The sequence below is a fragment of the Astatotilapia calliptera genome, chromosome 3 (genome assembly GCF_900246225.1).
Source record: "Astatotilapia calliptera chromosome 3, fAstCal1.2, whole genome shotgun sequence".
Classification (NCBI taxonomy): domain Eukaryota; kingdom Metazoa; phylum Chordata; class Actinopteri; order Cichliformes; family Cichlidae; genus Astatotilapia; species Astatotilapia calliptera.
The window spans coordinates 32918151-32938887 of record NC_039304.1 but is presented as its reverse complement, the minus strand read 5'-3'; the positions used below and the strand labels follow the sequence as shown (position 1 = coordinate 32938887).

Genomic DNA, 20737 nt, shown 5'->3' with positions numbered 1-20737 from the left:
ACGGCACAAAATGCGATGGAATAACAGGCAGTTAGGGTTTAGGTGAAGTCCACATAGAAGGGGTTGAGTAGACGATATTATCCAGAAATGTGCAGGGAAGAATGGCCTACTATGTAAGTGTTTCTTACACTCTCCTTAAACGAAATTATGCATCTTCCAAGCACATCCTTTACATTCTGTCTTATATTAAACATTTTATTTAGCTGCAGTTATTGTAAAATATGCTGCCTCACCAAAGAAGAACATCTAATATCTGGAGGTCATTTGAAATAGTATGTGAAGGAAGATAAATTTGGGGGTATATGTAGAATGCACTAAATGTGTGTGTCTGCGTGCACACAGACACACAGAAACAGAGTGAGAGTGAGAGAGGGTTGAGCATGTTGCAACATTGCCAACCTGCCCTTAGAAATCCAAACCAGACGCAGCAACACAGCACACTGATCCTGACCTTTTCTCGACCTTTCTTGATCGTCTGTGCTCTGCAGGAAGAGGTCAACCGCCAAGCTAGGGAAAGGTTGCAGGTTCATATTTTCGGGGCACATTGCACTTTGCATCTGTTTCTGTGTCTCTCACTCAGCTCATGGGAAAGCACAAAACAGACATGAAAAGACATAAAATTTTGCAACTCGGATGTTCTCACAGTTTCAGACTTTGGGTTTTGTAGTGCACGCTACACTTTTTTAGTGGCACACACTTACCGTAAAAGAGGCCAACTTCCTGACAGGAGGGCTTGTGGGCTGAACAATGCAACAGGAATAGATGTGTTAAGTAGAAATCTGAAGAAGCAAATTCAACTTGCTAGTCAACTACAGGGAAAGTAATAGTCATAATGTTAGATGCTCAACATTCCCTTTTCTTATTTACAATTTAATGTGATAAACAAAAAGAATTTGATCGGACTGACCTCAAATTTTCAGCAAAAAATTTATCTTAGACCTGCTAATGAGGCAGATGGTTTTATTTAAATGTTAACATTTTAATTATATTTAAAATAATTTCATCTGGTTGTCCACATGTCAATAAACTTTACTGTTATACTATTGTTTAAGAAAATTAGAGCTTAAACTAAATTAGTTGGCCACCCACCACCACAATCTCTCTTATATAACACAGCGCTGCCGCTATTGAAACTCCTCCTTCATCGAGTTCCTCTAAAGATGCCTCGGCTTTGATCAGTCACCTGATTATTTCTGCTTTTTGGCTCCTTCTTACATGCTTTCAGCAGAAGTGGCACCTTGCTCAGCAGTGAAAATTAAAAATAAAACCAAATATCACAGTTAAAATGATTTTCCATGGGAGTAACACAATGAACTGGCTAATTAGTGCTACAATATTCTTGTCAGGTAAGGCAGTTTGTGCCTTTTATCTTTCATTGTCTAGTTATGCCTTCATTTTAAGTAAAATATTATGGAGCAGTATGTCTGTTGTGCTCATTTCCTTTTTTTTTTCTCTGTGAATCAAACTTACTGAGACGTGTGATCAGCCCAGTTAGTTTCAGAGAGTAAAAATAGCTTAATGAGTACAATATTTTTATTGCATTTCACCTCTAGCATGCACTGAGTGAAAAAACCCTTTCATAAATAATTTTGCAAAATTTAATTCTTGATTATTAATCCATAATAAATATGTAAATGCTAAATCACAAATAATTCTATGCTAATGCAATCATCACATATTTGAGGCCTGTTTCCAGTGTCACATTGTACTTTTTGATCCTGTGATGAATAATTTAACTAACACTGTGTTGACAAGAAAAAAACTTGAGGACATGGCATTGTAATAAAATGTTTTAATAAATTTACTTTTCAGGGGGTTATGAAACCATTTAATGTTTCTTCTTTATATTCATCACTATTTACATTAGATTCTCATTGAAGGCATCAAAATTATAAATGAGCACATATGGAATCAAAAACATGTTTTATAGTTTAGATTCTTCAAAAATCGCCACCCTTTACTTTGATTACTGCTTTGCACACTCTTGGCATTCTCTTGATGAGCTTCATGAGGTCGTCACCTGAAATGGTTTTCCAACATTCTTGGAGGAGTTCCCAGAGATGCTGCACACTTGTTGGCCCTTTTGCCTTCACTCTGCGGTCCATCTCATTCCAAACCATCTCAACTGGGTTTAGGTCAGGTGACTGTGGAGGACAGGCCATCTGGCGCGGCACTCCATCAATCTCTTTCTTGGTCAAATAGCCCTTACAAAGCTGGAGGTGTGTTTGGGGTCATTGTCCTGTTTACAAACAAATGATGGTCCAACTAAATGCAAACTGAATAGGATGGCATGTCGCTACAGAATGCTTTGGTAGCCATGCTGGTTTAGTGTGCCTTAAATTTTGAATGAATCCCCAACAGTGTCACCAGCAAAGCCTCTCCCATACCATCACACCCCCTGTTTCACAGTGGAAGCCATGCATGTAGAGACCATCCGTTTACACTCACCAAAGACTCAGCAGGTGGAACCAAAGTTCTCAAATTTGGACTCATCAGACCAAAGCACAGCTTTCCACTGGTCCAATGTCCAATCCTAGTCTTTCTTGGCTCAAAAAATCTCTTCTCCTTGTTTCTTTTCCTTAGTCGTGGTTTCTTAGCAGATATTTGACCATAAAGGCCTGATTCTCACACTCCTCTGAACATGTCTGTGAAGGTTCTCAGTCATCCATGTCATTGTAGTCAAAGGAGCTTGCAAAGAAAAGCGTCTGGACTTCTTTAAGTTGCTTGAAGACGTTTCACCTCTCATCCGAGAAGCTTCTTCAGTTCTAACGTCAAATGGTGGGGAGTCCCAGATATAAACCTAGTGGGAGTAACCCCCCACAGAGGGACAAAAGGACCCCCTGATGATCCTCTAATCGCCTGAGCCAAGGTGTGAAACTGGGTGTGGGTCCCAATCAGCCAGGGTTTCGGGTGAGCTCATTGTGAAACCTGGCCCCACCTTATCATGTGAATTCCTGAGGTCAGATGGCCCAGGATGTGAGTGGGCGTTAAGGCGTCTGGGGAGGGAACTCAAAACTGGATTATAGATGGCAGAGAGTTGGTGTCGTAAACCACCGCCTCTGTTCAAAGATGGTCGCTCACAGTGGACATAGGTGGCTTCTTTCACTCCTCTTTCAAACCATCTGTCCTCTCTGTCCAAAATGTGAACATTGGCATCCTGGAAAGAGTGACCTTTATCCTTAAGATGCAGATGGACTGCTGAGTCTTGTCCTGTGGAGGTGGCTCTTCTATGTTGTGCCATGCGCTTGTGACCACCTCCACAGGACAAGACTCAGCAGTCCAACTGTCTTCAGTTCTTGAAGTAATGATGGACTGTCAATTCTCTTTACTTAGCTGATTGGTTGTTGCCATAATATAAATTCTAGCAGTTGTCAAATACGACTGTCAGCTGTGTATCAACCTGACTCCTGCACAACACACTGACTGATGGTCCCAATCTCATCAAGCAGGCAAGAATTTACCCAAATGAAACCTGACAAGGCACAGCTGTGAAGTGAAAACCATTTCAGCTGACCACATTATGAAGCTCATTAAGGGAAGGCCAAGGGTTTGCAGCGCTGTCAGCAAAGCAAAGGGTGGCTGCTTTCAGGAATGTAAAATATAATACATATTTAGAGTTATTTATATTTTTTTCTTTGCTATATAATTCAATATATCATTTATATATTTGATGTCTTTAGTATGTCTTTACAATGTTGAAAGTACTAAAAATAAAGAAAAACTATTAAATAAGATGTGTCCAAACTTTTGACTGTATATATGGAATTTAAGACATAAAATTGACTCCAAATTGAAGTCTTGGGTGTGTTTTACAAGACAATAATTGCTCTGAGTTCTTAGAATTTAAAAATATCTAGCTTATCTGCTCTCTAGTTGTAATAAAAGATCACCCACTGAGGCAGACCTCAGTTCAAACTGCTACACTCCAACAAAAATAAAGAGAAACACAGACTCTATACAATTTTCTGTATGTGGTATTCAACAGAGGTGCTATAATCACATTAGAGTACCTCTATTACTATATAAGTAATAGATTAAAGTTGTTTATAGTAAAACAAATGTTTTTTTTTTTGCTTCTTTAATTCTCAGTGTTAAATCCTGCACTTTCTTTCAATATTGATCCTGGGGCTTGGAAGACCCTGAGTAGCTCTGCTCCTGGTTTTGGGTACAAGGTGATTCAAAGAAAATCAGAGTAAGTCACAAGGGCGATCGTGGCTCAAGAGTTGGGAGTTCGCCTTGTAATCGGAAGGTTGCCGGTTCGAGCCCCGGCTCCGACAGTCTCGGTCGTTGTGTCCTTGGGCAAGACACTTCACCCGTTGCCTACTGGTGGTGGTCAGAGGGCCCGGTGGCGCTAGTGTCCGGCAGCCTCGCCTCTGTCAGTGCGCCCCAGGGTGGCTGTGGCTACAATGTAGCTTGCCATCACCAGTGTGTGAATGTGTGCGTGAATGGGTGGATGACTGGATATGTAAAGCGCTTTGGGGTCCTTAGGGACTAGTAAAGTGCTATATAAATACAGGCCATTTACAAGACACATTGATAAAGTGTGTGTATGTGTGTGTATCACACGTACACACACATACATGTTTGTTAAATCTATCCTTGCAATTGGACTATTTGCTTTTTAAGAATATTGCTATTTATTACTAATTTTCTTCTAGCAAACATCATAATAGGTTAGTAATAAATGAACAAACATGCAATATTTCTTAACAGAAAAGATATGTAGTGTATTTAACCACAGTTTGCTCTCTAGACTTACATTGTGGTCTGGATTTATCTCCACAGTTTGATCGTCAGTGCCCCACTTGAACACGAGAATGGGGGAATATATAGCTGCACCACTTCTCCTCCAAAATGTCAAGATATAAAACTAGAAGGTAGGTAACCATTAATTTGTAAATGTCTTAAAACCTCAACAGCAACTATTTTACCTTTGCAAAAATTCTGCTCAGACCCTGGCACAGAAACCTGGTTTGATATCTTTGTATTGAGCCTTCAAAACTGAGATCAACTTACTTTTTAAATTTTTACAGCTATGAAATGAAGTTATAGTGAAAGTGAATTCTGTGTTGCATTCCTTTCTGTTGTAAATGTGCCGTGTAAATTGATCATGTAAAAAGGGAAGTGTATTAATTGAGGTGCTTTGTAGTCTTCGGCTTCACTGTTTCTTCCAATATCAAGGAGTTTTTTGTGTTTTAACAAATATTGCATTCTTTAAATACAGCCCCAGATTTGACAGCTAATGTGTCCCTTGGTATGTCAATGGCAAGTGATCCCTCTGGAGAAAACACTGTGGTGAGTTGCTAGCTCCAGACCTTATGTTAAGTACTTTTTAAAATCACTGATGATCCAACTCAACTGTCTTATGTATGTAAAATGTCTTGTGTTAAAAATTGCATTGTGAAAAATCACTGAACCTCCCAGTGGTTCTCCACAGAATCAGCTAATTTAAAAAAAACAACAACACATCTTACATATTAGCTTAATGTTACTGGGTGACTGTGGTCCCATCTGCACCAGAATGCATGCCACACATACTCGGGCAAGATACTAACCCCAAGCTGCACTCTGATGCATCTGTCAGAGTATACATGCATGTAAATGTCAGATAGAAAGCATTTACATGGGAAAAGGATAGAAAAAAATCATTTGTTTGAGTGGGTGTGAATGAGTGAGGTTGTATAAGAAAAGTGCTACATAAGACCCAGACCTTCTATGATTTACTGGTACAGATAATGTTCAGTGTGGTGTAGATAAAGAGGAAAAGCAGGTCTCTCTGAATGTAGAAAGATGACAAAGGAATAGAAGTGAGGTTTGTATTTTGAGTGAGCTCTGTAGCCTGGATTGAGTACCACACCTCCAGAGTTCCCACAGGTTTAACCCGTCACATATTCACACGCATGTTCCTGAAAGAGAGCAGAATCAGAAATTCTTTTAAAAAAACAAAAACATTAGCTGATACTGAAGATTTATGTGGGAATTTATTTTTTTCAGATCTGATTGATTTTTATATGGAATAAAGGAAACAGGGACAGGAAATAATCAGCCTAATCAGAACTTGTCTTTGTCTGTTTTTAGGTGTGTTGTCCATCCATCCCAAAGCACTGCAAAAGTATCACCATGTACAACGGTGTGTGCTTTCAGATTGACAGTTCTAATTCATTTGGACCACCGATACCATCTTCTCTTGACGGTAATAGTAAACAGAGTTTGTGAAAATGTACCTACAATGAATAATGTTTTTGAGAAAAAAAAAGATTTTAAATGATGATTCCATTTATTAAGGAAAAAATGTCAATGAGTGTGTCACGTGGCTGTGGAGAATTTTTGGCCCTGTGGCGGCCCACTAGAGGGCTCCACCCACTAGAGGGCTCCACTCAAACCCAAGTAGGGAGGACAGGTTTTGTCGAGTTGTGTGGCGCGACGTGTTCAGTTAATGTGTTGTGATGAATAAAATCGGAGTGGAAAGTTAGGGCTTCTGTTTTGTCTTTACTATACCTCCACAGCACACTTTTTTTTTTGAGAAGTGTTTTAATTCAGCCCGCCGGTGGGTTTTAGACTGTGAATGCCCTTTTTAATGTCATGTTAATCTGCGTTAGGTCCAGACTTTGACTAGGCAACTTCAAAACCTTTATTCTCTCAACTTGAGTTCAACTTGCTGGTTGTTTTAGATCATGTTTTAGATGATTCATGTTTTAGATCATTCTTCTGTTGCATGACGCAAATGTGCTTGAGCTTTTGACATGATCATTTTGGATTTTCTGGTCGAGAACATAATTCATAGATCCATCAATTACGCCAAATCATTAGGAAGCAGCAAAATCAGCCGTAGACACACTGCAATCACCATGTTTGATTGTTGGTGTGATGCTTTTTTAATGAAATGCTGTGTTGGTTTTTCTCCAGATTTAACTGGACTCAAACAATTAAAAAAGTTCAGGTTTTGTTTCAGTCTACAGAATATTTCCCCAGAATCTCCAAGATATTTTTTGGCAAATGTGAGACGAGTCTTTGTGCTTTTTTGGTGATTTTTCTCCTCAAACTCTCTATTTGTATGCCATTTTTACCCAGTCTCTTTTCTATTGTTGAATCGTGAACTCTGACCTTAACTGGGACAAGTGAGGCCTGCAGTTCTTTAGATGCTGGTCTGGGTATGGCTGTGACTTTCTTGATGAATCGCCGATGTGCTCTTGGAGTAATTTTGGTAGGCTGGCCACTCCTGAGAAGGTTCACCTGTTCTTAGTTGTTCTTAGTTTTTCCATTTGTAGATAATGGCTCTCACTATGGTTTGCTTGAGTCCAGAAAACTTAGAAATGACTTACAAATGTCAAAGATATATTTCACATCTCTTCTTGAGTTTCTCTAGATCGTGGCATAATGCTTTTTGAGATCTTTAGCATGCTTCAGTTTGTCATGCAGGTTCTACTTAAGTTATTTCTTGATTGAACAGGTCTAGTAGTCTGTACTAATTGTTTTGAGTCATGTTATACAAACATTTTTAACTCACAAGACGTTTGTGTAAGAAACTGAGATGTTTTGTCTTGCTTCTAAGTGACAGAGTCGATTCTGTTCATCTGGATGTTTAGAAGGTTGGAAAATCCTGTAGTCACCCGAGACTGAGAAAGACACTTGGATGAGTGATGAAACCCACCGTAAACACTGCATCCACATGAGCACAATCAACCTTCTGGGATTTCAAATAATTTAAGCTTTTCTGTATTTTCATAAAGAAATAAAAATAAATGTAAACAATAAGACTAAGAATAATTGTCATGGTCGCTGTGTGGCAGGCAGGATGAGGACCCAAAATGCAAACTCACGGACTCAGGGGATAAACTCAAAATGCAGCTTTATTGCTGACAAAAGATAATAGGAAAACTAAACTGGGAAAAACTAACATAAAGTTCACCAGGAAACACAGGGGGAATCACACACAGCATGAGGGAGAACGCGACACAGAACTGAGGGAGACGCAGACATAAATACACCGAGGGTTAACGAGGGAAGTGGGAGCACATGGGGAACACAGCTGACACTGATAATCATAACGAGACAGGGCGGGGTGAACATAACATGACGTATACAGGTGCGGGAGTCCCAAAGTAAAACAGGAAGTACAGAGGTGCAAACAGGAGGAGAGAGAGCACGGGGAGAACGCAGACATAACGGGCTGGGGAAAACGTAGAATAAAACACAAGGAGAGACGAGGGCTCACAGATACACAGGGGCACACAGGAGGTAACCAAATAAGGCTCATCATAACTAAATAATCCTAGGAACCAAGGCAAGACTAGGGAATAAAATACAAAACACACAAAACTGAGAATACTGGGCCAACATGGCCCAGGACCATGACAATAATTGTGGTTGGAGATCCTATACATTAACTTTGGTAAAACCCTGATAAGCATTTTTGGACCAAACTCATTTAATCCCTTAATCTTCTTGTCTCTCTTGTTAAACTAACATAGACAACAGCGACTGAGCTATGCCACTAAATAGACAAACATACGTACTTTAGTGATTAACTAGCAAATGCATACTACATAGATTGTCTTTGTGTTATTCATAATGCCTTTACTGAGGTGCAAAATTCTTTTGCTTTGCTTTTTATATGAGTGAAAAAATATAAAAATCACCCCATAAAACTAAATCTAATTTTGAATCCATTTCTTTGACAGACTGTGAAACACAAGCCGACCTTGCCTTTCTGTTGGATGGTTCAGGCAGCGTATCTGGTCCTGATTTTCGAACAATGAAGAAGTTTGTGAGAGATCTAATTGTATCATTTCTCTCAAGTGACACACAGGTGAGACACTGTTGTCCCTCTGCTACTTAAATAACAGCAAATCATGACATAGATTACATCTTTGTTTGCATTTAACACCATAAAATATAATCTAACACATGTTTCACATATTTTTTCTTTCTTTCAGTTTTCTGTTTCCCAGTTCTCCAGTGCACCACAGATTCATTTTAACTTTCAAAAATTTAACTTAACTGAAATGGAAGATAAAATCAAAGGAATTCAGCAACACACGGGACAGACTTTCACGGCTAAGGCCATCAAAGAAGTTGTGTAAGTGATGCAAAGATATTACTGAAGCATTGCATTTTTCAGTGAATCTGACCACAGTAACTACTGTGCATGTTCAGTATTATGTTGTGGACAAGATGGCACAAACCAAGGCCAATTTGAAATACATGCAGATCTAATGCTGCATCTGCAAAGTACAAAAATATCTGTATTTTGGAAAAATTATGAAAAATATGAATGACACTGAAATATGTATGACCACAAGGTGCACTTTTAAAAATACTTTGTGTTGAAATTTCATTTTATTATTATTTTTTATTTGATAGGGAAAAAGTTTTCAGCCCACAGCAAGGCTCCAGACCAAATGTGAAGAAGGTCTTGATTGTAATTACTGATGGAGCATCTAATGACCGTGAGAACCTGGAAGGTGCAGTAGAGCAAGCAAAAAATAAATCAATTGCTCGATTTGTTATTGGGGTAAGCACTTCAGTTATTTAAACTTGTAGAATATTGAGTTTCGTATTGATTGATGATGCTGTCACTTGTCAGACATGCTGTGAATTAGTTCTGCCATTCAGTCAACAAGAAATAACTGTTATTGTTGATTTGAGTTCTTTTCAGTGTTAGAGAGTATAATATCTGTGTGTAGATTTCATTTTAAATCAGGTGAGATTTAAGGACTGTATTTTACCAAAGTCAGCAAATGATCTTGAATAGTATGAAAACTTAATCATAGTTTTTCCAATCTCCAGGTCGGGGATGCATTTGATAAACCTGAGGCAAAACAAGAACTGCACAGCATTGCATCATCTCCCTCAGAAAAACATGTGTTTGAAGTGAAGGAATTCAGCGCACTTGAAGAAATAAGACAGAATCTACAGGACAAAATTTTTCCCATTGAAGGTACAAATATACATTCAACATTAAAGCTTTGTTAAAATTCCTGTCACATTGTATTCTTTTTATTGCATGTTACAAATTTTGTCTCATTTTAAGTTAAACAGCTTGTTGCTTTATGAAAAGAGCAATAAATACTCAGCACATTTATAATAAACAACAAAAAGTCATTTGAATTCTTTACTTTAAGAATAATTAAAATTTTGTCTTGTTTATTTTTCTGTCACAGAAAGCAGTGGAGAGTCACTGAAAATGGAAATGTCTCAAGAGGGATTTAGTACAGTTTATGCACCTGAGGTAATTAAAACTACATGAAACTCATCAGACAGTCTAGTCTGATGAGAAAGAGAGATTCACATGTGCCACCTTTTGTAACTTGAAGGCAACCAGATAATTGAACACAGTCCAGATTTTAAATAAAAAAAATTATTGTATATTAAATGTATTTTCTGTGTACACTGTAGGGAATTCAGATGTCTATTGTTGGTGCAAACCAGTGGAGGGGAGGCTACGTGCAATACACAACAGGAGGCCAGAAGGTGAAAACATATGAGGATGTGTCTTTTGAGCCTGACAGCTATCTTGGTAAGAATATTACAGCTTTAACAGTCTAACTCAAACGCATGTGATCATGTATATACACAGCTCTGCTGTAATTCTTTTACACAAACAAGTGGATCAGTTTGCACATGAAAAAAATTTAAAAGGAGAAATAAGTTGTCTTTCCTTTTTTGATTACCAAATTCTAGGTTACTCCATGGCAATTGCTAGAACCCAAAGTGGTTCTCTGACAGTTCTTGGTGCTCCAAGATATAAACACAGAGGAGTTGTGGTCTCTGTTAACAGAGACAACTTTGAAAACCAAACGATTGAGCCGTTGGCATCACAGGTATGAATTTACAGCAAGACAGATCTGAATGACCTTGTAAAAAGAAAAATTACCATCATAATCCGGCTACCCCTTCGGCGCCAGCTGTGGGCTCAATGCTGGAGCCGAACAAAAACTCCCTGATAACGACTGTGTTGAGTCTGTTCCTTCCCATTCCATGCAAGGCCACCTGGGTTGGCTGGAAGACTGTTTACTTAGCCTGGCAGGGCGAAGGAAACTGTCTCAGCTGAACTATGGACATGCACACACATACATATACTGATACTGATAAGCACTCACTGACACATCACCCTCCCTATCCAACACCACCTCCAACGCTTACCTCCCCTCTGATGTGGACATCGGGTCAGCTGGAGGCGCAGTCAAAAGATTGCAGCGGTCCCAGATCAGATGTACACACTGGAACACTTTCCCATGTTGCTTGTCTGTGTTTATTGTGTTATGGTGTGTTGATACCTGTGCATTCCTGTATTATCCTTTTGTGTTACACATTTCGATGTTTCTTTTTCCTCGCTACCTAGCCTGACCTGTCTCCCCAATGTGATGTTTGTGTATTGTATGTACGGTCGGCAAGGTCTGTCATCTCGGTTGTGGGCAAAAGACCTGCAACTGAAAAATAAAGGCTATCTCATCTCATCTAAATTATATATAAATTATTTTTTCAAATAAAAATGTATATTTTTTTGCTTACACAGTATCAGACTGGTGCATATTTCGGGGCAGAGGTGTGTACCATGGACATAAATAATGATGACATCACTGAGCTAATCTTCATATCAGCCCCAATGTACATGGAGCCTGATAGAGAGGGAAGAGTTTATGTTTGCAGACTAACTGGTTTGGTAAATCAAAGTTTTATCCACTTCAATTAAATTAATTATTTTATTTGTCAACTTCCCTAATGATCATATAATATTCACTCTCCTGCTTTCAGTTTGTGGAGTGTAATTTTGATGATCCATTAGTACTAAGAGGACATGCAGCTGTCAAAGGAAGGTTCGGCTCTTCTCTTGCTGTGCTGCCTGATCTAAACTCAGATGGATTCAGGGATTTGGCAGTTGGAGCACCTTTGGAGAATAATGGTGAAGGCAGCATCTACATTTTCCACAGTGAAGGAGGCGAAAGAATCAGTCCTACTTACTCACAGGTACACAGCATTAAAGTACTCACAATGATTATTAAACTTATCTGTGATGTAAAAGTGCATCTATACAACCTGCAGCTTTATTATTTAAAATATGTTCATTCACACAGAGAATTACTGGCTCTGAGGTCCAGTCAGGACTGAAGTTCTTTGGAGTGACAATCAGTCAGTCGGCTTTTGACCAGAGTGGTGATGGACTGCTTGACTTAGCGGTGGGTTCAAAGGGTAAAGTTGTCTTGCTGAGGTAAGTCAAAGATAGTCCAGCCATGTGTTACTGTTGTCACTGGTACTTTTTGTGAAGGTTCAATTGTAATGAATAGAATACTGCTAAAAACTTAGTGTAAATGTAAAATTTTCTAATTATAAAAAAGGCACATTAATGTAATTAGAAATTCTGTTTGCAGAACACAGTTTACTTCAAAATGTACAGGAACATACAGGAAAAAATGCATTTTTTTGCAAAGAAAAAAGGGTGATGCACACATGCAGCTACACATAGAGTTTAGCCGAGCTAAATTGAACAGACAGAAAATCAGCAGTAGCTCACATAACCACTTGTTACTCCCAAGGTATGCATAAGGGCATAGGACTCACCAAAAATGGACAACAGAAGATTGGAAAAACACTCTGATGAGTCTGGTCTCTAACAACAATGGTATCCACAGTCAGCAGATCTCAGTCCAATAGCACCTTTGGGATGTGGTTGAACAGGTCTACAACACCTTATTGAATTTATGCAACTAAGAATTAAAGCAAAGGAGGGTCCATCCAAGTACTACCAAGGTGTCAGTAACAAACTTGGTGGTGATTGTAGATACTTCTTTAGAAAGCATTACAGATTTATAATGAATGCTTCCTTAAATCATTAAATTTCATTTAAAACATATCTGGTTGATGCCATATAATAAGAGAAAATGTTCTTTACTTAGAAAATTAACATCTCTCACTGACCCCAAACTTTTAGTAGCAGAGATATTGATAGAAATAAGTAGACATAGTGGTTTATAAAATGTGCAGTGCGAGTAAATCAAAGAAAAGTGCACACAGTTGTGAAGTCTTGATCAGAACATCTACAATGAAGATTAGCTGTCAGCTTAGTAGTAATTACAAAGGTAATAGTCATTCACATGTCTAGTTCATCATCTCCTTTCCCTATTATGTCCATTTCCAGATCAAGACCCATTGTAGAGGTAAAGTCTGAGGTGTCATTCAGCCCAGACCAAATCTCTACTCAGAATGTAGACTGCTCAAAACCATTGGAGAACAACGTTACAGTCTGCTTTACCATGAGCAGCTTGTCTACGAAAGAGCTACATGCAGGTTTATTATTCTTATCTGTTTCTAAATCACTAAACCATTCATCAGTTTACTTTATGTATGCATGTGCATTTGTAACATTTAAGTCAAACTCTGATCTATTCCAGCTCAAGCAAGGATTGATTATATGTTAACATTGGATACCACTCGCAAACCTTCAAAAAAACGAGCTCACTTCAGTGTGAAAGAACAAGAGCAGTCTGGATCAATTAATGTCACCTTGGGGAAAACGTGTTTAAATGTAACATTTTTTATTGAGGTAAATTCTATTAATAACATCACAATTATCAAATGAACCAACAGATGTTTAAGTCAGTAAAGAAAATATTTTAATTTTAGTCTTGTAGTCCTGCAACACTGACATTGCTCTCTTCTTGCAGGCCTGTCCAGAAGATGCTCTCAGTCCTCTTTCTAATGAGATTAAATTCAGTTTTTATGGTTTGCCTTCTGAGGAAAATCTCACACCAAGTCTTTCCCCGCATGCTCCAACAGCAACTAATTATCCCGTAAGCAATGTGCACTATAAGTGTACAGTTAATACTTTTGCCTTTACTTTTTATGTAAGTCTGGCATTGAGAAGAACCTGTGCATTTGTCAGGTCTTCAAAGAGTAGTGACAAACACTAACTGAAAACACTGAATTAAAAATATTCAAGCCTTTCTAACTAGAGTCCTTGCACCTACAGAGGAACAAGTTGTCGCGAAATCAATCAATGTAGAGCAGTGTCACAAACCATGGAGGCCCCAGAAAAGTGCAATCAAACGATGAGTTTATTAACAGTCCGGAGAAAACATCAACATATGTCTTCTGACCAAAATACATCTTGTGGATACTTATAAACCAGTGGGGTACACGCCCCCCCATGGCGTCAATGACAGATTAAAATAGGTTCCAGACATTAGTCACAGTTAATCGTACATCTTTAATAGCTATAAGCAGACATAGAACTTCTCTTTTCTATAACACCTTCCATACAAGGTAATAAACTTCAAGCCCTCAGGGTCTCTGAGGCTAATTATTGACTCTGATCGTCTGTTACCAAGTAGAATAAAATATATTAAGACACCAAATGAGTTAAGGCCTCAGGCCTGGCACATTCCTAGATTATATGTGTTATATGTATTGTAAGCATGCATGCAATCATCCTTCTATGTTCTAGTTTCCCTCAGCATGTTTCACCTGGACAGTCACGCCAGTGAAGCTTAAGACCCTTAATGAACCGAACATCAACTCAAAATAGGCACAGATATGCAATGTGTATAAAATACTTCTAACCGTACTTGTAATAAAAGTTAACATAATGGAAGGATCCTCAAATGGACATCTTCAATAAACAGCTGTAATGCAGTATCAATACTGTGAGAAATATTATTACATGAAATAATGCTGTAAAGAATGTTATTAATGCAATTATAATGATGCAGATTATATGGCAGCAATAAAAGAATTTCTGTATCTCCACAAAGTGGACCAAGAATATCGTTAGAAAGAATTTTATCTTCAGTACAGAAAGTTTTGGTTAATGTTAGTCCATTTCACAGCAATAAGCATGCAGTTGCTTAGCTTGGTGACATAACCAGCTAACACTACTCACCTAACTTATAAAAGAGAATACATTCATTGTTGCTGTGGAATACATAGTAATACATAGTAAGGTCCATAGGTATTACATTTACTCTTCAGCCTCTGAAACTGTACAAAAATGATCTGTTATTTCTGAACCATTAATGCAGACATTTGTTCAACCCTTTGAATTAAAGCTAAATATCTGCACTTCAGTCACACATTGTTTGATTTAACACTGACTTTAGTGGTGTACAGAGGTATAATTACAATAAAATGAAATTATAATGAGTGAAATGTATAATGTAAATACACCATGCTTTCTTCCACAGTTAAATTTTGAGATCAACTGTGGCACTGACAAGAATTGCAATGATAACCTGAAGGTGGATTTCAACTTCACCAGGTGAGGCCCAGTTACTAAAGTTAAGCTTTACTTGTGTCACAGTCAGGCGACCGTGTGGCTCATGGATTTGAAAGGACCCAGCATGTAGAACACAGGAAGCAGACACGATCAACAAAAAGCCTAATTTAATGCTAATAGCTAAGTTAAAAATTATAACACATTCCTAAGAAAAGACCGAATCCCAAAACACAAGGGAATGGGAAATACAGAAAGAAGAAAAAAATCACACTCAGGGAAACACTGGGGAGGCAAAATACCTAGAGCCAAAACCCAAAAGACAATTATGTCACAAAACTTAAAAGCATTCCAAGAATAATAAAACCAAGACTGGACACCAAAATAAAACCAAAAAAATAATCCAAAATGAAAAATATAAGTATTAAAACATCCGCTGAAAATCTAACTCAGACATATTTATGATTAAACTCAAATTCACAAAACACCCCAGAATTTGACAACTTGTGTGCCTGGAAATGTGCTACTTTTAATTGCTTGTACATGAAGCATAAAAACACTATTCTACTGAAGCATTTGAATAAAATTTATAGCCACTCTGTCAAAATTCTCCTTCCTTATGATTAATAAGTCACAACAAAGCTGGAAAGAGAAATAAACAAAAATAAAAAGAAGAGAAAAACACTAACACAAATAATAAATCTGTTTACGATGGCGTATGAGGGACACAGAAGAAAAAATGTTATTTATTATTTTGAGAAAATTCGAAATGTGGAGATTACAATTGTTGTTTCAAGACAAACTGCCATGGCTACTGTAGGGAGGAGAGAGAAAGCGAGGGAGGAAAGAGGGCGAGAGAGCAAACAAACAGACATGCATAGACATCACTAGAGAAACCGGCAGATACACAACATGAAGACATCACTCACCTAATTGGGGAGGACATACAGAAGCAACACTATGCCAAACAGAACACAAAAGGAAACAGACTAAATGAATAGGAAACTAAGAACAAGAAACAAACGATGAAACAAAGAGGCACAAAGAAGTCCAAAAGTCCTTGAACCAAGAGGAAGAGTGGATTAGTAAAAAATGAAAAGGCAGGTAATGGACAGATGTAAAGATATCGATGGTTCACTAATTCATCTACTCAAGGCATCTTGTAGAGGGTATAGCATCTGTAGCAACAACTGTTATCTGCACATTTAAACTGTTTTTTCCCCAAATAGTATTTCAACTGTTTCTCGAAATTTAGACTTAATTTTTTAATAATGAATAATATATATTTTTTGTAATGTGGCCCTAATACTCTTGCATGTCTATTTGCCTGGAGACTCCATGTGTAAAATCATTTTTCTGCTTGCTACGACGATTAAATAACCAATACTCAGTGCAGTCTGTCTTTCCCCTGTTAGTGGGATGACTGTACAAATGTCAGGTTGAGTTTTTATGCTATTTCATCATGTTGTGGTGCACAATAAAGCATAGCTATTTAAAAGACTGCAATATAATGAAATACAATTGATCAGAGAATTACTCATGATGGCAGAGATTATCTGCTAAGAGACCTCCCAATGTAGATAAAAATTAACTTTTCTCTATTTGAACCCGTTTTATATATTTTATTTCCAATTTTACTAGGTCATAAGCTGAAATATTGTACAATTTGATAAACACCATATTGCCTCCTAATGCCGAGTTTTAAGCATTGTCCTACCCTGTGTCAGACTGGCAATCTGTCCAGGGTATACTGCTGGCCCTTGCCCAATGTTAGCTGTGATAGCAGTAGAAAGTGAGTGGATGGCTAATCAGTAGATGCTAACATGTTAATGCAATAAGTTAATATACTACATCCCTTAGGATCTGTAAGTTGTTACCATTTTAACATTCAATTGAAAACTACCATAAATTTAGCATTTTGTGCTTTTAGCTCAGCTGTCGTCTTGTTTTCCTCTCCTTTTATTCTCATCTGGCTTCATACTCCACAGATCCTCAGAGGTTAAAGTGGGCATTGATGAGCTTTTGAATGTCACAGTCACAGTAGAGAACAGAGGAGAAAACTCCTACAACAGCCATGTTATTCTCACGTACCCAGCTGGACTCTCCTACAGGAAGTTCACGAGTCAGCAGGTAAGGCATCAGGATCAAGTCTGTATCAGTTCATCACTGATCTGCTGCTCTTCCAAAGCATCTAGAATCTTTTTTTCCTAATAAAAGGGAAGAATTGAATGCAACTCCTTGGACAGTGAAGATGGTTTATCACGAGGAAGGACAGACTGTACTATTGACAAGCCCATTTTCAAGAGCCAAACTAAGGTTTGTTTTTTAATTTTATTTGTACAAAAAATCTTTTATCAATTTGTTTTTTCTGACTTTTGCACAACTTAAGGACAAAGAGAAGTCACTCATCTCTCTCATTCCATTAAGGCTTCCTTCATTGTCTGCTATGGGATTGACACCAATAGTCAATTTGAGAGGAAGATATTTGTCACTGCAAATGCCACCAGGTACTGTTTCTCTGGTACATGTACTTTTCATTTAAGCAGTAGACCCACAGATACAGTATAAATATGTTCACCTCTCTCTTTCAGTGGAAATCAGGAGCATGCACCTACAAGTGAACTCTACAAAAAGAAATTGATTGATGTAAAATACAGCATTTTTATGACAATTAAAGGGTATGTGTTGTTCTCTTTGTAACAGAAAAGGAAACAAAAAAATAGAAAGTGACAACTATTCTAATACATGGTATTTAATCAATCTTTAAAATATGTCTGTTTAGCTCCCCCAGCTATAACAATTTCACATTTGGGAAGAATGATTTGCAGAAACCAGTCCAGCAATCAATCACGGTAGAACATGACATGTGTATATATCTGTATTTTGTAAAGGTAATTCTATGATTTAGATCCAACTATTATGCTTAGCTCTTGTTTTCTTTTCTTGTTTAGCTAACAAATGATATCAGAGCACTTCATAATTTCACTGTGTGGATCAAGGTTCCAGTGAAGCTTGGGGGAAAAGACATTTGGGTGCATCCGAACAACCTACAGGTAATATATATGCAGTAGTGTGCAAAAGTCTTAAGTCACCCTTCATTTCTTTATATTTTGCTATCAAAGATAAATGTAAGTGGTCTTGAATAATAGTTCTTTAGGCTTTCTAAAGGTTTTGCTGTGTTGAATATTAAAGGAGGAGGTCATACCAATATTGACTTTCAAGCCAAAGTCTACACACTGTGTCTTATTTACTATATATCGATGTATGTTTGCATTTTTCAGTAAATTGTTGCAACTATTTTCCATTTTCCCTGCAAAACATAGAGAAATGATGGTGGCTCAAGGCTTGTACACAGTATTGTATGTTGTTTTAGGTATTGACTACAAAAATGGCTCATGCTTAGCAGTGTAATACATGCATGTGGTAACATTGGGACCATAAATCAAATGTATTATAGATTGCAGACTGTAAGAAAGGAAGTTATGAAGAACCACATGTTAAAGACTTTGTTCTTCAGATCCAAAAAAATAAAGTAGTGGTAAGTATTAGTCTAAACATTGTAGATTTAACATTACAATGGATCAACTTTTGTTGCATTTAGTCTTCTTTAAATGATCCACAGGACTGCTCTGTGGCCATGTGTAGAGTGTTTGAGTGCCTGGCATCTATGGAAAGGCAGGAGAAGAGGACGTATGAAATCTCTGGAAACCTCACTTCACAGTGGATAGAGCAGGTAACTGATGGGACGTTTATGTTAAGTGCTACATTAGGGTTTTTTTTTCACGTCACACTTCTTCCTTACTTGGTACTACTAACTCATATATATATATTTTCCAATATATATATATTTTCATTTTCAAATTCAGCTCATCCCTCTTGATTTTTTCTTAGATTGGACTTCAATCTGCTAAATTCCTCTTGACCAGCCAAGTCAGTCTGAAGTACGACCAAAGCAAGTACGTCTACTTTTCAACAGGGTCTGACTACAATTCTCCTGTTCACAAGGTGAGCACTTGTAATATATATAGTATATAATGTTATCTTGATATAATAATAATAATAATAATAATAATAACAGTTTCCATTTTATTTACAAACTGTCACTTCATCTTTCAGATTGAGGCAGAGGTAGAAGTGTACCCTGAGCCAGATTTTATCAAAGAGATCATTGGAGGATGTCTGGGAGGGTTGATTTTTCTGATTTTACTCACAGTTGTCCTGTATAAGGTGAGATGATGATCACACTTTTTCAATTAATTTTTTCATAAGAAAAGCTATTAGAGAACGTGGACAAATAATTAAATTTTCTTTTCATTAACATAATTTTTATGCACAGTTACTTGAATTTTATGTTTTTCCTTGCACTTCTAGGCTGGATTTTTCAAGAGTAAATATAGCAAGGTAAATACTGAAGAACCGGAAGATGGTCCAGGATAAAAACAAAGGTTCATATTTGTAGATCTCTATCTAATCTTCAAAGAAGGTCTGAAATCCCTCCCCTGCTCGCCCATTTCCTTACAATAGAACTTCCTACCTGGTGGGCAGGACCTGACATAGCAAAATCGGTATGGCCCGGATCTGGCCCACACAGTGTGCTTACAAATGGCCCACATACCGCAAAGAATGACGGCCCTTTGGTGGCCCAGATCTGGTTTGCCAGAGGTGGCCCACACATGGGCCAACACAAGGCCAGTGCTGGCCCAGAACAATTTCAGCTCTGGCCCCAGATGTCAGCCTAATGTGTACCTTAATCAAGCCATGTAATAACAACATGTGCCAGAACATAATAGTGCAAAAGTAACATGACGAAACTCTGTTCGGACAGCGAATGGACTGATTCTTATATAGTGCTTTTCTACTATCAGAGATTACTCAAAGTGCTCTATACGACATGCCACATTCAGCCAATCACACACTTTCTCCAAACTGAATGCTTCCTAACCACATTATACACATTAAAACTCTTGACAAGCAGACTGGAGGAGCCAGGGATCAAACCACTAACCTTCTGATCAGTTAGTCACCTGCTCTACCACCTGAGATACAGCCACCCAGTGGTAAACATGAGTAAACCCTCACTAGGTTTTGGATAAAGTTGGCTACCATAGCAGTATAGTGTTGCAACATAGCATTTGGGTCTTCTAACTAAAATAGGAAAATAGGAACATAAATAGTGCCATCATTGCCAGACCTGGCCCACATCTGGTTCACATATACCCTGCCATGACACCAGTCAGTCAGAAGTGCCAGCTTGATGCCGGATCTGGGCCAGACCTGTTTTCTATGAGCCTGGGCCACATAAACCAAACCACAATCGGGCCAGATGTGGCATGCTATCACATAAACAGTGCCATCTATGCCAGGGCTGGCCCATATCTGGATGACACCACTTACCATTCCAGAGGTCAGCCAGCAGTGCCGGCTTGACACCAGATCCGGGCCAGACCTGTCTGCTATGTGGGACTTTCGCAATGGGAATATGAAATGAACTGAAGAGATCTGAAAAGTAAATCTGAAATTGTTTATTCT

The 20737-nt window shown here is 38.1% G+C and overlaps 1 protein-coding gene across 1 annotated transcript; it reads left to right on the top strand.

Annotated features, from left to right (window-relative positions):
* Positions 1-128: 128 nt before the first annotated feature.
* Positions 129-19825, top strand: LOC113019308 (integrin alpha-M-like). Its single transcript, XM_026162917.1, has 30 exons — positions 129-1346; positions 4090-4192; positions 4786-4877; positions 5225-5295; positions 6079-6193; positions 8682-8809; positions 8937-9079; positions 9364-9514; positions 9790-9940; positions 10164-10231; positions 10399-10519; positions 10684-10823; positions 11519-11665; positions 11758-11970; positions 12078-12211; positions 13139-13287; positions 13392-13543; positions 13665-13790; positions 15180-15253; positions 17197-17338; positions 17426-17524; positions 17636-17715; positions 17800-17886; positions 17991-18060; positions 18160-18261; positions 18666-18746; positions 18831-18941; positions 19100-19213; positions 19325-19435; positions 19580-19825. Exons 1-30 carry the CDS (start codon positions 1286-1288, stop codon positions 19643-19645), a joined length of 3402 nt encoding a protein of 1133 aa, XP_026018702.1. The 5' UTR covers positions 129-1285; the 3' UTR covers positions 19646-19825.
* The last annotated feature ends 912 nt before the right edge of the window (positions 19826-20737 follow it).

Bases quoted from the DNA above. Each gene is read 5' to 3' on its own strand.
- LOC113019308 (XM_026162917.1), top strand. From the start codon at position 1,286: ATGATTTTCCATGGGAGTAACACAATGAACTGGCTAATTAGTGCTACA. The intron at 9,941-10,163 runs GTACAAATATAC...TTTCTGTCACAG, and splicing joins CAAAATTTTTCCCATTGAAG to AAAGCAGTGGAGAGTCACTG. The intron at 18,061-18,159 runs GTAGAACATGAC...TTTCTTGTTTAG, and splicing joins CAGTCCAGCAATCAATCACG to CTAACAAATGATATCAGAGC.